General features: G+C 43.1%; 1 protein-coding gene across 4 annotated transcripts in view; it reads left to right on the forward strand.

Moving 5' to 3' along the window:
* Positions 1–19739, forward strand: part of ptprfa (protein tyrosine phosphatase receptor type Fa) — a 117221-nt gene that overhangs the window by 39136 nt on the left and 58346 nt on the right. For all 4 annotated transcript variants that reach the window (XM_083671685.1, XM_083671687.1, XM_083671686.1 and 1 more), the window contains exons 5-6: positions 7927–8115; positions 13796–13906. In XM_083671685.1, the coding sequence (XP_083527811.1) occupies positions 7927–8115; positions 13796–13906 (300 nt within the window). The remainder of the gene's footprint in view (positions 1–7926; positions 8116–13795; positions 13907–19739) is intronic.

Genomic DNA, 19739 nt, shown 5'->3' on the forward strand with positions numbered 1-19739 from the left:
TTTTTTTCTTCCTATGCTTATTTGTATAATTATTTTTAAATTCAATGGCACTATCCTCACCATCTAAAGTACTTCCCCCTCATGTTATGATGTTAACAGGTTGTCAGCTCAGCTGCAAAGACATTACAGTGGCCACAGAATGGAAATGGTCATCATCACTTTCTCAGGTGCTATTCTTAGGTGTCATCATTACTGCTTTGTAAGGTCCACCAGGATGTAGGATGTAGACCCTACACACACACACACACACACACACACACACACACACACACACACACACACACACACACACACACACACACACACACACACACACACACACACACACACACACACACACATACACTGATAAATGCATACATCATTCAATAATATGCAGATATGGTCTGTCTCAGTGTTTAGTGCCCATATGAGAATAAACTCTGCTGACTTACGTAAATCTCTGGGGAAGAATCTTCAACGGCTTTGGTTCAAACAGCAGCTATTAAAGGCTTATTAGGAGCTGTGTTGCTTAAGTGTGTGTGTGTGTGTGTGTGTGTGTGTGCCTGTGTGTGCCTGTGTGTGCCTGTGTGCCTGTGTGTACAGTATGTGTGTACGAGTGTGCGTGGGTGCATGTGTGTAAGGGAGAGACACAAATCGAGGGAGAGAGGAAGAAATTAGCAATGCAAATAAATTCCTCCAACTAATTATCCTTGATGAAAACAAGTGAAGGTCGGAAGCCTGCTTGTGGTTGTGTAGACAATGGAAAGGATTTCCAGTATCCAGCTGAGTGAGGGAGGGTCTGTTCTTCCCAGCACCTTAGGAGGGAGAGTACCATCATGGTACAGCTGTGTCAACCATCAGGGTGGTTCTACTGTACAGAGTGTCTGAATGTGTGACAGCCTATGTCAGGGTTAGAGCCAGGCTATGGTTTGGGTTAGTGAAGAGTGATCCTCTGTGGCTCAGTTGGTGCCAACAACACTTGTGGGTTTGATTCCTGCTGGGATCATATATACTGAAAAATGTATACACTCACTGCAATGTAAGTCACTTTGGATAAAAGCGTCAGCTAAATGGTATATATGTACAGTAGCAGTCAAAGGTTTGGACACACTTTCTCATTCAATGGTTTTTCTTTATTTTTTATTATTTTCTACATTGTAGATTAATATTGACGACATCAAAACTATGAAGGAACACATATGGAATTATGTAGTAAACTAAAAAGTGTTAAACAAACCAGAATATGTTTTATATTTTCGATTTTTTAAAGTAGCCACCTTTTGCTTTGATGACAGCTTTGCACATTCTTGGCTTGACTGGTGCTGTAGATAAGAGCTGCTGTTGACCTAATGGCTGTGGCTGTGCTTTGATAAAGAGAGGCTGCTCTCTCTGTAGCTCTATAGCTATTACTGTTAAGGGACTCCCAGTGTCACTTGGTTGTGCCTCCTAGAGTGGCTTTATTTGTGGAGCATAGAAAAGCTGTGATTGGTCCAGAAGGACACAGCACAACGAGTTCAAGGGCATTCTGGGACAATTGGCCATTGCCTTCTTCCATTACCTTCGACTTGGTTTGACCCCTCACTCTGGGACCTTGCAAAATGCCTGATTGCCTCGTCCGAACAGAAACCTGTACAGATAGATGTACAGAAGTATGTACCCCTTTTAAATCACTCAATCTCCAAATCAGTACTTAGGACAGTCACAGAGGGAGCAATCACATCCAGACTGTAAAACCATTGAAAGATACACAGTCCTTCGTCTGGGGCAGCTGGTCTGCAGAGGGCGACCTCGAAATCTAGAAGGTGGGGGAAGGAGGCCTCATGGTTACGACCTGGTTCGGGAAGGGCCTTGCCGACGGGTCCATCGAGGATGTCCCGCCGCTACCTGTTGGAAATGCCAGAGTTATCCAGCCAGAGGGCTCTCTGCCCCACCACAGAGAGACTCATCACCCTTCCAATGGACTTGATGGTGTGGGTCATGTGGTCTGCAAGAAAGGCGTAACTCTATCAGCTTTTCTGCGTCGACACCTGCTCTCGGATACTTGGCCTCTGAGATGTCGCAGGCCAACTCTGTCAGGTCAACTGACAGGTCAGCGATGGTCATAGTCCCCCAGCCTTGAAAAGCTTTGAGGCATTTGTTGAGGATGGGCACATGCTTGCGCACGGATGGGCACGTGGAAAGCTGCCTTCTTTGGATGACATCTCTCGGATCTGGTAAAAACCAGAGTCATGTGTTCTGTGGGAGGCCTATATAGGATGGGTGGTAGGCAGGGCTACCTGCAATCGTCACTGGACTCTACCAGGCGTGACTGTATAGGGGTCTTCAGCGAATAGGTACACAGAGTGTGTGTCCCATAATGAGGGGTCGAACCGAGTCAACTGAAAGAGAACAATCAGAAATAAAGCGGAAGTAATTAAAGTGAAGTTACCCACTCAAGGTGTGGTATTCAGGTGATGCTAACTTATGAAAGAGACAGAGCACATAACAGCGATATGGTTCTCGGTGTTAAGCCCTAGCATTGGGGTTCCTGAGCTCTCACTGAGCCTCTTTCTTTCATTGCTGGAATCAATCTCTGCCCATTAAAGAAAGGTACACAGCACATGTTGGAGCTGCTTGTTGCTTTTAATTGGTGAGCTGCTGTGTGAATGCTCTCTCTGCCCTCCCTGCCAAGGTCTCTCTCTCTGCAAGCTTCCTAGACAGAGCGGCTGTCACGTCCTGTCCTCTGTGCTTCTAACCCCCCCCCCCAACCCTCTGTCCCCGTCTCTCACCTGACGTAAGGACTCGCTGTGGCTCTTTTAATTTGACAAGCGAGGAAGATCTTATTAAGAACATATAGTTCCTCCTGGGGGTTTTTGGTGTCTGCTTGATTAAAGTGGAGTGGAGGAGCCGAGGGAGCGGGGGCTGCTGGAAGGAACTACCACGGGAGAGAAAGGTGTGTTTTCTTTGTTTTAGAACCCCCTCCTTTCTCTAGTGTGCTCCACTGCTTCTGCAACACAAGCAGTATGGCATTAATTATATTGGTAGTTGCCTGAGGCCAAAACTGTGGTGCTTCTGTAATGCCAAAACAGTGGCTCAGCTCTCAAATTAGCTGGCTTGCAAGACAAGTGGACAGAGGTAATCTGCCGCAAAAAGTGTCATGGTAAATTGAGGTCAAGTTGGGACTTGGAACAGTCCTTATTTCACTTGTGTAATAACATAAGCCGCCCAACCCTATTACAAAGTATTTACTAATGTACTGTGTAACAGCATGTCAATCGCATGTTGTTCTTATGTAATTATGTAGTTACTACACAGGTATAGGGGCAATGTAATGTAAAGTGTAACAGTTATAATGCACAACAGCAGAGATTGAGCCATGTATCATTATGTTCTTATTATTTGTTATTACTGGAGGTTTAAAATAAAAAATGTGTACTTAAGTTTCATGTTACAGATGTGATCATTCATCTGTTAGATGCCCTCACTGAGTGAATAGTGCAGGTATGCTTACTGCACAATTGTAACAGGATAGTCTTGTTTAGTAAAACATTTCCAGTCATATACACCAGCATCTATTCATGTCCCAAATATTCCCTCCCAGCCACAGATTCTCTGGGAAAATCCTGAGTGGTAAATGATACTGATGGGATCCTCAGGCAGGCCGACCTGTCAGCCCCACACTGTAGACAGGCCCCTCTGTCTACACTAACCCAGAAAGTAGTACTGTACTCATTACCGGGGAATTCTGTCCCTGGCTTGCTTCCCAGCATGTAAACAGCACCATAAGAGCTGCTTAAAGATGTGGACACACGACAGGTGCATCTCTATAGCCGACAAGACACGCACACTAACTATGGTTCTCTGTGATCTCTGTATGTATCAGTATGTCAGAGATCACAGAGTACGGGAGTCATTAAAGAACAGCCAACACGTTCAGGCCACTGTTGAGTTGTAGGCTCACTCTGAATGCTTTCAGAGTCATTCAGTGGTTGTAGAGAGGATGATTAAGGACAAATACCCCACATACTGTAGAGCACTCAGGTACACATAGTCATCACCATGTAAGGCCTAACTAGGTGAACATACTGTAAGTGTCTTTCAACACAAGCACTGAGCTGGGCATCAAACCTGTAGCATACCTGTAGCCAGACCCACTTTCTGGGCCTGTGGCTGCCACCACCACCCCCACCCGAGCCTGTCTTCATATTGGCCAATCGTGTTTCTTTATGCCCTTACAAAGCAGACACCACGTCACAGGCGGAATGCGTGGCTCTGCCGGAGCCAAACACCTTGTCACAGTTGCACTGGGAGAACAATACGCTCAGTGTGAGCAGCCAGCACCATGTCTCCCTCTCTACCACAAGCCTGAGTCTGAGGTCAGACTCCCCCAGCTCTCAGCCAGGCTGTGGCTGACTCAGTGATATGGGACAGGGACAGTGTGATGTGACTTGGTCAAAATTGGCAGGGTGTTTGAGGATTGCAGCTTGTACAGTAAGGGCTAGAGATGTATGTCACCTGAGGTGTCTGGTTTGTGATATGACAATGAGGTCTAGTTGGAGTTAAATTATGGCTAGTCACACAGAGGAGAGCTGGATTGGTCAGACAATACAACTCCAATCTATCAACAGTTTTGCATTATGCTGTTATACTCACTCTTAGCAATTCCATTCTTGATTTTCCAAACTTGCAACCTGGCATATTTGTGTTTCTGCAATGCAGTCAGTATTCCCTTAAATTGAGGTCTGGGACCCCTTGGATTACATGCTGAAGGATGTGGGGCATGTGAATTCTTTCCCAGGTCTGGGAGTAGAGACAGATATCATAGATTTGACACAGTTAAGTCATTTGTGATGGCATGCGAAGAAGACTGGGCCCCTCCCATCCCTCTCCCTCCCCCTCCCCTCCCTCTCCCTCCCCCTCCCCTCCCTCCCCCTCCCCCTCCCCCTCCCCTCTTCCCTCCTCCTGTCATTGATGATAAAGAGATGAGGTAGGGCAGTTGAGTGACAGGAACGGACAGACAGGACATGTCGGTACACCATCATCCTCTGTGTAAATACCATTTGACTGACAGGCTATCAGCCGCAGCACAATGGCAGCTCTATTTGTGTGTAGAGATTAGTCGGGTGAAAAACTACAATCACCAATTTTAGGAATTCCTCAGAGTAGTGGTGGATTAGGTGGGGTCCCCTTTCCAAAGGCATGGTAATTCCCTCTTGAAAATACATAGCTGGGCGGCTATTATGAACATTCCATTTACAATACTCACAGCTTTAGTTTTTTGGTTTCTGACAATGTTTGATTATTTTATTTTAATTCAATGTAGTATTGTCTTTGTGTTAATCTATGCTACTCTTGTCTGTAATTTGTCTATAACTGTACTGTACTTTGTCATGTGTTTTATGTTATGTGTGGACCCCAGGAAGAGTAGCTGCTGCAGGAGCAACAGCTAATGGGGATCCTAATAAACTAAACTAAACTAAACTATTTCAGGTGTTGATATCCAGTGTCATGAGGGGGGGGGGGGACACTATGTGTAACCGTCATTACCTTTTTTTGTTGAGAATGCTACTAGTGCAATCGTTGTAGTTGTAAGCCATGACCTTGTCACCTGAGACCAGATGGAAGTCAGAGAATTACACGATGATTGGAGTATTTTCTTTCATTCCTTCTTTTTTTTCTGCCTCTCTTTTTCACAGATGTAGAGATATGCTAAGTATTGTTCACCCATCTAAATCAACAAAGTGCCCCAAAAAGAATTCACTGGGCTATTTGAAAACCTCTTGGTGGAAACTACTGTAGCCCCATGTCTATTTAATATGAGACAAACTGTACAGACTGTGCACACTGTATCATTTGTCGTTACAAAGTCTCGGTTTAGTACAGGTACTGACTGGGAAGTTGTTATGCTGTCTGTCTGCTACCTAACTTTGACTCTATAGAAATCTATATCGGCCCAGTGTGCCTAGGAGAGAATGATGATCTTATAAGAAGAAATCTTGGTACTGTAGACTGTTGCAGGCCCATTCCCCCATTCCCATTGGGCACTATTACACCATCAGTCCTAAGATAACACATACTGAACACACAAAGTGTTCCCCAAGCAAACAGTTCTTCACAACGCCCTCCCCAGCAGACTATGAACTTCCTCCACAGTGGGTGAAAACGACAACAAATGAGGATCAGTTCTTATTGTATGAGGAGAACAGGCTGTTCTAGCCTCAGTGGGAGCTTCTGGGGGAGCAGCATTGACAGGTTAGGTGTTTTCCACAACCAGCCAGCCAACCATCCAGTCCTTCCCCAGAGTCCCCTGGGTTCATTTGTCCCTCTCTCCATGGGATCCTACCTCCTTTTCACAACTTGGTTTAAGCTCTTTATTAGAGGGTTCCTCAGTGTCTGGCTGTACTCTTTGTGTTAGAGGTTTTGCTTCAATGTCATTGGGAAACCGGGCAGTTTTTGTGCTCATTATTTTTGGCACCTATATTTCTCACATCACCAGTTATATGACTTCAGCTTATCAGACAACACAGCTCTCTGTTATGAATATGTTACGATGCATTGTCTAAAATACTAAATTGTACTAAAACACTACCTCTCTGTTTGTCATGCTTCCTAGAAGATTTATTGCAGAGACCAGCAATATGACAGAAGTTGTCCAAAGCTATTATTGCATGTTGTTATGTCAAGCTGGAAGTCATGTCTATGACAGCCTCATGTAGGCATCATGATGGAACATCCCAAATAAAGTGTTGTCGGAGCTCATTACCCTCCCTGACACCGTCACTGACAATAACTAATTTAGGCTAGTTGTAGCTGGGTGGTTTTCATATTTTGCCTCTCATATCTATTGAGTCCATGTACGTAGACACATATTTTCTCATTAGTTTAGTAATTGCCTGTTAACTAATGTATGATTTCTATGAATAATTGACACAGTTAATACTGTAGCTGTATTGTAAGTGATTGTCCTTTTTTGATGAATACAAGAGTATTCAGAGATATATACTCAGAGAGAATATATGATTGTTGGATCACTCCAGAGGTTTTCCTGTTGCTGATACAGTTCTAATGGACACCATCATCCTAAGAATATATTATAATATATATATATATATATAATATGCAGGGTAGTGGTGTTAGATCACCCTACTCATCAATGTGGCTTGTCTGCTGCTGCTCTCCTTGATTTATTTCACAATGACACAGCACCGATCCAACAAGTGCAATGTAACTTTCTTATTGACATTGTTAATTATGTGACACACAGAGAACCAGACTTTTGATAAAAGGACATCATTCACCATTGTACCCAACAAAAGAAAACCTTTTATACAAACCTGTCCTGTGTCCATCAGTTATTTTTCTTGCGTAGCTAAGCTAAGGTCTTGTTTCAAGGTCATTCTAATTTACTGTGTCACTGTGTGAGTTGTTCCTTTGTAGAGCTCCTGAAGATGGTGTATCTCTCTCCACACACAGAGGGGAAGGGGAAGGGGAAGGGGAAGGGGAAGGGGAAGGGGAAGGGGAAGGGGAAGGGGAAGGGGAAGCAAGGAATGGGCAGTGATTTTATGATGTTTCTGTAATTTGGCAGGGCTGGCATTTGACTACACTTAGCCTTTCAGATTATCTGAGCAGGGTAGGGACCGGCTCTATCAGAATGCAATTCAGCGGGAGTGAAATTGCATCTCACACCCTCTTGCTTGCGCAGATCCATGACAAAAAATTCTGTGGCGGGATTAGTCAAGCCATGGCCCAGCTATATACATTAGGACTGGATTTCACAGCTTTTAAAAAGGACCACCTCTCAGGCTCAATGTTGTGGCATGAAAGTCAAATCACAGAGCCCAGACCCTGGGGTGGTCTCACATATCAAGATTGGAGGCTGTATGAATGAAACCACTCAATGGATGTCTGTAGCAGCTACCTGGATGAGACTGCTAACTCCTCTTTGTCTTGTTTTGTTTGTCACAGAGGACCAGATCCCCCATGGCTTCCCCACCATTGACATGGGCCCCCAACTGAAGGTAGTGGAGAGGACTCGCACAGCTACCATGCTGTGTGCGGCCAGTGGAAACCCAGACCCTGAGATCTCCTGGTTCAAAGACTTTCTACCTGTGGACATCAACAGCAGCAATGGGCGTATAAAACAGCTCCGTTCAGGTAGAGTCAACACACACACACACACACACACACACACACACACACACACACACACACACACACACACACACACACACACACACACACACGCACAATAATTTCAGGATATCCAAACCCACAACACAGAAAGAGACACATCAAACATGTCAAGTCAAATCACTGAAACACAATATCTGGGTGATAATAATACACATATGTTGAGAATATGCATTTCTATTTCCAAATGCAAAGCCTAAGGATTTGATATCATTGCCTAAGGGTTTGAATAACTAGTTTACTACTTTTATTGAACTGCATACAGTACATTGCATTAATTACCTAAGTGGTGCCTGTGGTGCCTACCAGATGCGGACAGCCATTAATCTTAGTATTAACATCTTGGAACACTGGAACCAGCTAGGTGATGCAGCACCAGAGAGGAGACATTTCAGAGTCTGAAACAGTCTGTCACCTGAGGGCAATGAAAGGTCCACATTAAGGCTGTCCTGTTTCACAATGCCTATACATGCTCCATAGGCCTTTTACCTCCTCATAGTCACTTTCATAAAAACACCGGAGAGAAAGGTAGATCTGGTGCCCCAAAACCTTAGCATACATGCTACCGACCTTGTAAGGCGTTCAAGGCCAGAACTCTTTTCCCAGCCCTGGCAGCAGGGAAATAAAGGTCCATTTCCATAGTTTTCTCCTAGCTAGAGGCCCCTTCTCTGGCTCCTCTCATCTAAAAACAGAGCAAGAGGAAAGGCTGAAAGACAGGCTGTAGGATATCTCTGGCTTTGAAGCCAGCACTGAGGATTTTCCCATGCCACAGCTGGGGCCTCAGGTGAGGAGAGATACACCATGTATTATTAACATGACAGCACAGCAATTTGTTTCAATTTGGTTCATAGCGCTTCCTCGTCACACAGAGTCCCACTGCAGTCAAGCAAAGATGGGCATATCCCTTTTTAAGAAAAAAAACCTAACCATTTACTGTCACACCATTTACTCAACACACTAACTGAAATATAGCTTCACGTCATGTCAACACTTGACATTCATGCAATTTATTTGTTTAAATACACTTGATTATGTAGTAGTGAGATTGCATTTGCTCATAAATTAGTTTTCCTATTAAAATACCTTTTATCCATCAAGGGACACTAATAGCTCCATTTTTCAATTTGAGACCTTTGCACTCTCGTGGCAAATGAAGGATAGATGTTGTTTGTCCTTTGCATCACATGGAGCTGTAGCTCCTCTAAAACATAACGTTGTCTCCAAGTAATTACAGCCAGGCCTGTTGAACTAAGGATTTTGTCCCAGACATCGATCAACCACTGTTTACAATGCTAGCCACATGATAAGCAAACAGCCACTACTCGCCCAGGGACCTGATAGGAAGGTAGGAGTGGGAGAGAACCAGATTACTGTCTCTGTTGACAAATCTAAACCCTGCTCCTCTCTGGTAAACACTGCAAGAGTAGCAGACCATGTTTTGTGTGTCATACAGTCACTCAAACTCTGGGTCCTCTTAACTCATGAGGTGATTGCACCAACTAAAGGCTGGTACAAATACTATGAATTCACTTAAATTGATTTCTCCAAGACATATGACATAAATAATACCTACTCTGGACATTGTGAAAATATAATAAAGTCCTATTATTTTTCACAATGAACTTGCTACACTGAAAGCTGTCATGACAGAGCCCTCGCTATCATGCTGAACACAAAACCCCCCGGAGTGAGTTTTCCTCAGCCATGGAGGCTGTCTGTCCTGGCTGGTCTCAGTGTACTGTAGTACTCATGGAAGCTGCTGATGTCCTCCTCAACACAGGGGAGGCCACACAGCCTCCAGGGGCTCTCCTCACTCTCAACCCTGTTCCTCCATCTCTATGCTCCTGGTTTATTCGTGGCAAGTGGTTGGTTCATTATCCAGATCTGTTGTATCTGTGTAGTAACCAACCTTCTCCACCGTTTGTCGCATGTGACTAGATATGCCCAAATGTCCCCTTACTAACACCTCAAGGAATATTCACTGTGTGAAAGACATTCTTAGTTAGAGGGTAGTATGCACAATATGATAATTGCTAAACATATATTTGAACTGTAATCACTCAGTTAGTCATTATAGAATGAAACAATATACTTTAAAACAGTACTGTAAAGTGCCTTCACAATTCCTATTATTGAAGCAGCAGTATGAAAACTTTATACCACGGCACAGGTTTCTTTGCATTGCATCATATGTAGCCTATATTTTTGTCAGCCTCATTATGGCAGGATGCAAAAGACTCCCAGATTAGATCCAGTCTCTAGACACTCTCAGATGCCTTTAGGTAAAAGCCCAAAACACAGACCCATTTTGGGTGAACATGGGGTCAGAGTAACTGATAGCCATAGGCGTTTGCAGAAAGAGGCAGATGTACTGTAGGGAATAAGTAGTTTAGTGATCATTCATAACAGACTGACAGCTCTGTAGCACAAACAGCCAGGTGTATAGCACAAACAACCACCAGGAGAAAACAAATAGCCAGATGCACAATACAGACTCAGGATTATAGGTAAGGATTATAGCAAGCTTTTGTTAATTGCACATCCTGGTGTGTAGCTTGTCCTGAGCATATAGCCATACTAAGTGTGATAAGTATTCATCCATTGTAGCATCACTTTGTGCTGTATAAAATAGGTTCTTGTTAGATAACCTTGATAGGACACAGTTACCACTGAGTTACCACTGTGTCTCACTCTAACATAACAAAACGTATTATGTACTGTATATCCATATCACGTTTTATAACTTTATTTACATCAGCTAGGCTTTTCCTTAACAGGAAAGGAGGGAAAAAAGGGTACTGGAAAAATACTGGACACTAGTTCCTTTTCACTGCTGTTTTTTTCTCTTCTTTGCTCTCTTTCTGACGCTCTTCTCTCTCTCATCTTTGTACTAATGCTTCTCTCTAATCTTATTTGCATTCAAATTACCTCACCAGGTGGTACACCAATCAGAGGTAAGAATGCTGGGTGCAAAAAATGTCCACTCACGCCATCCCTCTCCTCCACCACCTCCTTTTCCTCATCCTCTTCCTCCTCCTCTTCCTCTCACCTCACAATGTCCCCATCTCCAGCTCTCTGTCCTTCTCTCTCTCTTGCCCTGACACCTTCTCTGCTTCAGCGCATGACCCTTTGTAAGTCTGTCTAGTCTTTATCCTTCTATTAAATAAAGAAGTCGCAAGCGTCACACTATCTAAAAATGATTCCATCAAATCAAATCTATCTTACGGTTCACCTGACAAGACTGTAAAGGCATAGAAAAAGAGCAAGATGGACATGCACCCTAGGTGCAAACATATTATTAAATGTTCTAAATGGCAGCCCCAGTCTGAGTTTCGGATCATGATCTCTTGACCGATCTTTTCCGATTTTCATTTCTTGACTCTACAAAGAGTCTGAAATGAGCTTATTAGCATATGCAGCGTATGGCGATTGACAGCTCATGTGATTAGTAGTCTGTGAGACTTTGTAAAAGTGGTCAGTGGTGACCTCTGTCTGCACACTGTCCAGAGAGGTTGCAGGAGGGGGGAACAGTAGACTGCATTATTAGGGCTTTACTTCTTAGTAAATCACTCAAGGGCAGAGAGTTCTGGTGCCTAACACCTTTTGTTGAAGGCTTCCAGAATCTCCTCCTCAGAGAAGTCTTATACTTATCACAGGTTGATTAGCCTCTAGAGCGGGGGAAGATAGGTCAGAGTGAACAACATCATGTGAGCCTATGGTCTCTTCTCTCAGGAGATCAAGAACATCTCATCTCATCGAGGGGTCTGCCTTGAAGACGTGGTGAATTTGCCATGAGATGGCCAATCAAAGTGGAATGGAAAAGGAAATAAACATGAAATGGAGAGACAGATTTAACTCTGCCTTCTCTCCACACCTCAGAAACAATGTGAGGATTGGCCTACACTGTGCTCTGATCTCTCAGATACCGTACAAGCCCAGAGGGAGAAAGCTAAGACCTTGGAAAAAGAGCAGTACATGGTTTCTTTCATTATCTCTCTGACAATGGCTTGTGATATGGAAGAGAAATGTCTAGAAGAGAAGAAAGTCTTACCTGCGTATGTTATGCCGTGTGTGTGTGTGTGTGTGTGTGTGTGTGTGTGTGTGTGTGTGTAAGTGTGTGTGTGTGTGTGTGTGTGTGTGTGTGTAAGTGAGCTTGTCTGCGTGTATGTGTGTACTGTAGCATCAGGATACACATCTCAGGCAGAATCCCCTTGATGACGGACATACAGAACAGCATGGAGGCTGCCAGATGAAGGGTATCTGGTATCGGACGCTCCTCCATCTCTTGGCTCTCTCCCAACACCAGATTCACTTTGGATGTGGTCACACACCCATAGTCTTTTTTTTTCTTTTATCTCTATCTCTGTTTTTTTTTGTTTTTTTTACTAGCACTTAACATTATGTTACAAAACTCATCCCATGATGCATTTCAGGACTATTTCTGAAATACTGAAATAATGTTCACATTTATTTTCGATCAATGTGCTTTCACTGACCGCAAACTGCATGATAAGTGTTACATCCGACAGATCAACAACATAACATAATCACGAGAGACACAGTCATGTTGTCTGTCAATACTGAGTGTTTAAATTGAATATCTGTTTTTTTGTATAAGTGCAATGAAATGTATGATTTTGGAAATGAAAACAGATAATGGTATCTCAGTGAGCAGGAATCAGGTAAGTGTTGTTTCCTGGGTCCAAATCTAGTTCTAGACAGTGTTGGCCAAAGAGCACTGTTGACAATAGTAGAAATAAAGGAGTCTTTCACCCCTAAGTCTGTTTTAACTCATTTGTTTCATTGCTGTTTGAGAAATGGTTCCCGTCCACTCTGTCGCCAACAGTAGAGCAAGTGATGAGAACAGTCAGTGTTGAGCAATGCAGAATTGATGAATGATTTGTGGGCAGTTCATCTGCAAGGCTGAAACTTTGGCAGAATAATGTGAAGCAGTTAAAACACTGCAGCATTGTTAGTGATCTCATCCTAACGTTTCCATTACTCACAATGTCTTGCAATTTACTTAAGTGTTGGAAAGTCAAAGAAGATTATGGGACAGCAGGCATGTGTAAAATGGCTCACCTTTGACATTGGTCTTCCTAGCTCTGCTTCTGTCCTCTGTCCAGTGTTATTGTAATGTCAGGATGGTAGATGTTGTGAAATTGCTCTGAAATATAGTGTCTTTCGACTCAACTGTCATGTACTCTGTCTTTAGAATGAAAGTACAGGTAATTACCAAATATTTACATGGATATTTCATGAATAATGGCGGTTGCAAAAAGAAAACAGATTTCCTATTTCAAGTATCCCAAACAATCACAGCTATCCCATTGTTCCTACTGTAGATCCTTATACTCTCAGTGTTGCCAAAATGGAAGTGCTTCTCTGTCTGTAGCAGCGAACAGAAGCCTGGACGGGCTTGTTTTAAGGTCTCTCTGTTATGACACGTTTCACAAGTTGGCACTTTGTTTGTTTGCAATGTTGTGAGAGAGCAGGTATATAGTACAGTACTGGTTGTGTGGTTGCATTTATGTGTGTGCACACTGGTTTGAGTGTGTCTCTGGGTCATGGACAGTATCCATTGTATCCTGGGTGTATCCACATGAGTGGACCTGAGCCCTGACAGTGTGCCCTCTCTCCTCAGGAGCACTGCAGATTGAGAACAGCGAGGAAGCGGACCAGGGCAAGTACGAGTGTGTGGCGGTAAACAGCGCTGGGACCCGATACTCGTCCCCGGCTAACCTCTACGTGCGAGGTAAGAGCCCCACTGGTGAACAGGTCACTGCTGGGCGCAGCCTCAAACAGTGGAGGTCATTCCCATTTCCTCCCACTGCTCCTTGGTCAAATGCTAACCCTCTCCACAGCCAGGCCTGTTCAAATACTTCACACGGATCTCTTCATCCCACTTCACCACCTTACTGGAAATGTAGTCATGTCCCCTGCCTCTCCATTCACCACCCAGCACTCAGCCAATGAAAGTCAACTTGTTGATGCCTGTTCTGTCAATGTGTCTATATAATTTGTTGCTGTTTTTCCCCCTCTCTTTTATTTGTCCTCTGAGTGATTATTATGTACTTTTGAAACCTGTTATTAGTTAATTTGACCTTGCTCACCTTACAGAAGCAGGGGATGTTTTGATTCATTTGTTTTGAGGTGAATCTGAGGTCAGCTTTGGTTTTGCCATATTGTTTTGGTGTTGGGAGTCTGCAGGTGCACATGTGGAATCTTGTAGACAGAAACAGACACCTGGGTGGTTACTGTCGCCCTGTGGGGAGTGAGGAGGAAATTCCCTCATCAACAGGATGCAGTCTACATTGCTACATGTGCTACTACAAAGCAAAGCAAGCCAGGCTTGACGAAAACCAACCCACAGGGCTCTCACAAAGAAAGTCTTGACAGCAAACAATTCAATTAGCCACCGCCAATATCAGGTTCTCAAAGGCAATTTCAGTGCTTAACACAAGCTGGTTCCCAATTACCTCACTTTTACAGTCTGTTGGCATTCCCATCAACCATGCCCTTTGTTGGCACATTGGAAAAGTTCCCTGATGAGTTAATGTCAAAGAATGTAACTTGTGATGGGCATTCATTGTCAATATATTACATGCCTATTCAGTCTTACAGTATTACATCATTCTAATACAGTACATCTCTTTCCCTTAAAGGCCCACCTTAGTCATTTCTACGTTTTATTAGCTGACATATGACATCCTGGTGCTGCACAATGTTATTGCACTGGTCCGAAAATTGCCATTTCAGTCAAAGTATGTGTATTTTGGGTGATCTTTTCTATTTGTTCTATTTTCTTAGCTCCTCCTAAAACAATTTACCACATGCTGTGACATATGACATTTCATTCAGTATAGAGCTCTGAAGTGTGAAGTGGCTAGCCTGTTTGTAAAGTTAGTAGCCAGAGTCAAATATAACCCTCCAAACTCCTTTCACCTGCTTTTTTGCGATCGAGCAACAACATTTCAAACTACAGCATTTTATTGAGAATTGCTCCTAGCTATGTCTGGCATGCCTTTCCCAAATAGCTCAGTGAATGACTAATTTCACCACTCAGTGCTTTGGAGTTCTTTGAGTATTTTTTTCAAGAAAGGGATGGGCCTTTAACTATGTTTCTATTTATTTTAGTGCAGAACAATAGTGATTCACATGTCTTGATTATTGTCACATGCAGGTGTATTTTTGTCATCTCATTAGTCTCTTTTGTCCTGCTTGTAAGCATATTAGATCTTGGATACAATAATCTGTCATCTTACTCCTAGTGATACGTTTAGCAAAATTATTATGTTTTTTATTTGATCTCATAATGTTCCCTCCACCTGACTTTCTCAGCTAACATGGATTAAACACTGTGGTTCCCTTGGGAGGTGCTACAATATAAAACTAGCAGTCCTGCACTGCTGCAGAATCCTCCTGAGTAAATTGTCACTAAATTGATCTTTGACCTGATGGAAGAAAGGCCTCCGGAGATGGAAACTGCTTTGCTTGCCTACCTCGTAAATTCTCACAGATGCACACATGACCCATTCAATGATAAGGAAAGTGAGGAAAAACTAATATTAAAGATACGTATAAGAGATCATATCCTGTGGTTCTCCTTGGAGCTTTGCTCCTTTTGATCTTAAATCGGACCACATGCCAGGCGAAGTGCATTTGGAGATACAGATTTAGCATTGCTTGTTTGATGAATGGCATTTATGTGTGAGTGTTCTCTAATCATCTGTACCTGCCTTGATTGTGTACTTACTTACATGTGTGTGTGTGTGTGTGTGTGCATGTGTATGTGTGTGTTAAGATCCTGCAGTATTTCTTACCATGCATACCTGTATCAATTTCTTACACCAAGAACATATACATCTCACTTTAGAGAAAATAATTGCCTTTGAGAACTGAAATAATCTTTTCAAGTGCTTTTCATAGTGTCATAAATATGTATATTCTGTAGGTTTATCACACTGTATGCAATTCCTCAGTCCACAATGTGTGTTACCATGTCGTATTGTTTGAATTGTTGAATGTCATTAATATGTATAAAAAAACACTCCACCTGCTTTGTGAAATAGCCCTCCACCAAGCACACAACTGAGTAGTCATCAAATCAAAGTAGCGAGGTCACTATGTGTCTGTCTGTTTTGTTTTTCGTTACTGTACTGAACATAACATGTACTGATTTCCTGTTCAAACTAGTTTAACCTCTCTTTCCAGGTGTTTGCAATACCCGTGTTGTCATTTCCTTTGCAAATTCTGTCTCCTGAAAGCTTTCTACTGGTACGGGATTAAGAGTGTGTGTGTGTGTGTGTGTGTGTGTGTGTGTGTGTGTGTGTGTGTGTGTGTGTGTGTGTGTGTGTGTGTGTGTGTGTGTGTGTGCAAAGTAAGGGGTGTCTCTTCTCTCTCCTCTTTTCCAATATCTCTACTTCCTTTTTCTTTTGTTTGTCTCTGCTGTTTCTTTATTTGCATTACATTTTGGGTGGGGTCTTTTTGGCACTGACTCCATGTCCATTGAAGTGTTAGTCATATACACAGAATGTATATGTGAACGTTCATTTCACAAATGCTTATCCTGCTATGAAAAAGAAATCAACCATTGTCTATATGCTTGCTCATGTCTTATGTATGTATGTGCTTTACAGTATTGTCACCTAAGGCATAGCGTGTCTTGGTGGTTTTCAATGACACTTAGTGTGTGTGTGTGTGTGTGTGTGTGTGTGTGTGTGTGTGTGTGTGTGTGTGTGTGTGTGTGTCTGTGTCTGTGTCTGTGTCTGTGTCTGTGTCTGTGTCTGTGTCTGTGTCTGTGTCTGTTTCTGTATTTGGTTAGTTGATTGTTATTGTATGCTGGTTGTGAGTGCACATGTGAGTGTCTGGGCTTGCCGTTTTGTGTATAGAGAGGTTTAGGGATCTGAAGACCCAGGCTAGTTTTGACACACTGAAACATCTTGAATCTTTTAATGCATAGTGCAGGGGTGGCCAACCAGTCAGAGACTATGAGCCAAAAAAATTGCCATGGCTACTGCAAAGAGCCACATAGTGCGTACGCACGCACGCACGCACGCACGCGCACACACACACACACACACACACACACACACACACACACACCTTGCAATTAAATAACTTTTTCATAATTATAATGTTTCCCCCCCCCCCCCTATAAATGTAAGAAAAACTGTGTGGCGAGAGAGTTGTGTCTGAAACCATTTTTTTCATATTTTCATTTTCTGGGGATAAGATTGCAACAACTTCGCCGATGCATTTCTTTACAAACTCTCCTTCGTTATATGCCTTTTTCGCACGGGCAATGTTCCACGCGACCTGATAGCTGGCCATTGTAACGATATCAGCGTGTTTGGCGAATTTGCGAAACAACTGCGTTTGTTTTTCGGACTGACCTTTCAACATGTTCAGCTTTTGCGTGCGGAGTGCTGTACCTTTTGGGAATTCCTGGTCTATGGCAGCATGCAGTGAGGTGAAATGGCGTTTTAGATTTGACGCCTTGAAATTGGCTAATGATGTCTGGCATATTAGACAGAAGGGTTTTCCATTGCGTTCAACACAAAAATACAAACTCTCCCAATCCTCTAAAAACGTTCGGTGTTCTTCTTCATATTTTCGTTTGGTTTCACTTTTTCCTGCCATTTTGAACGATGATTACTAGCCAAACAATTCAGACATATCATGCAAAGACCTCACCAGCAAAATCATGAACCCGCGCTGAAGCACTTTTTTTTTTCAATTTCAAGGTATGTGATTGGTTCGCTAGTTCAGTGGATTGGTTCCGCTGCTACAGCAATAAGTTAACGTTACTCAACTAATTCACACATTCGGCAGTAGGATGCAGATTTAAACGTATAACTCCCAAATTAAAATGAGTAAAAATATGACAAATACAAGTTAATGTAAGATGTAATGTGTATTCCATATTTTTATTTTATTTTATTATTATTTATGTTTTTAAATAGAAAATCATTTTTAAAAAGAAGAGCCGCACATTAATGAGCAAAGAGCCGCATGCGGCTCGCGAGCCGCGTGTTGGCCACCCCTGGCATAGTGCATTGATTATAACAGTACTTTACTCTATCTTTACTCACTTACTCAATTGATTCAATATGTGTGTGCTTGTATGTGAATGCAAATGTTTCCACCAAGAGCCATGTGCAGAATCATGTCCAAACACAATGTGATTTCTAGCCATTGGAGTCGTGCATAGAGGTTTGTCTTTGTTTTTGATTGTGCAGCTCTTTGGTCAGGCTCAGGCAGGGTTGAAAATCCAATTTTGTTAGGCTGAATGTATGACTAATCCAACATCAGCATCAGTGGCCAGGTTTGTATTTACAACCAGCTCTGCTCTCTTCAGTGGCTCTGTTTAGAAGGAGTCAATGGACAGAATAAATGTGGCCTGTCTTACCAGCAGGACAGTGTCTGCTTTGTGTGCATAATGAAGTCCGGTTGTCAGCGAGCTCTGAGTCTCTAATGCCATCTTAATTCAGAGGCAGCAGGCGATGTGTCTAAAGGGCTTACACATGAGAGTTAGGAACAGGGAGGTGTGTGTGTGTGTGTGGGTGTGTGGGTGTGTGGGTGTGTGTGTGTGTTTGGGTTTGTATCAGAGTCTGTGCTCTTGCAGCCATTTGTTTGTACGTGCCCATGTTTCTTGATATTATGAGGTTGTGTGTATGTATACAAGGCACACATCATGTGTATGTTTGTATGTATGAGAGATATATATTGGTTTACTGTTAATGCACTGGCTATTGTCTCCATTGTGTTTCCTCACTCTCTCTTTTATGGATAAGCAGAGATTTGCCTGTTTTACTCTCTCTGTTTCTCCTTGTCTTCTTCCTCTTCCTCCTCCTTTTCTCTTCTGTTGATTTTATTTTTCTCTTTATCTTTATTCCCTTCATCATCATCGCACCCTGCCATCCAAAAATCAATCCAAACCTCACCTCTCAGATCAACGGGAAGGTTGGTTCTTTTCAATCTTTACCCTCCTACGCCAAGGTCTGGTGGACTGGAGCCATGCAGTGCCGGCATCTCGCTGGGCACCTCAGGCCCGTCCTGGCCTCTCTCAGGACCCTGCCTCTATCTGAATTCCCACAGTGCACCCCCTTCCCCAACCTCTACCCCATCAGCTGCTATGCTGCTTGCTCCCCAGTCCTTCACCTCATTATATGCCTTTGAATATGCCTTGCATGGATCATTTTTATCAGCTGTCCTGTCATGCTTTAGTCTATTGGCATTGTCTGCATCCCCAGGTGTTTCTCACCCAGGGCGTGTCTAGTCCATTCCCATCCTCTCTGTTCATACTGTGTCCAACCATCATTACTGTAAGCTGCAGAATCTCAGTCCGTACCTCGTATCTCTGCCCACAGGTTGTTCCATGGTCCCAGAGTTGAATGCACTACCCTTACCTTGCCTCTCATCCACCTCACCTGTTAGAATAGTGCTCATGCAGTGTTAGACAACAAATTGGCCTTGCAGTTGTTTTGCTCTCTCTCTCCCTCTAAGACTCTCACGGTTGGATCATGAATAGTTGGATGAACTACTCAGATTGACAGAATGCATCTTTGGAGAGTATGGCACCCTTG

This window comes from Argentina silus (assembly GCF_951799395.1).
Source record: "Argentina silus genome assembly, chromosome: 6".
NCBI lineage: Eukaryota > Metazoa > Chordata > Actinopteri > Argentiniformes > Argentinidae > Argentina > Argentina silus.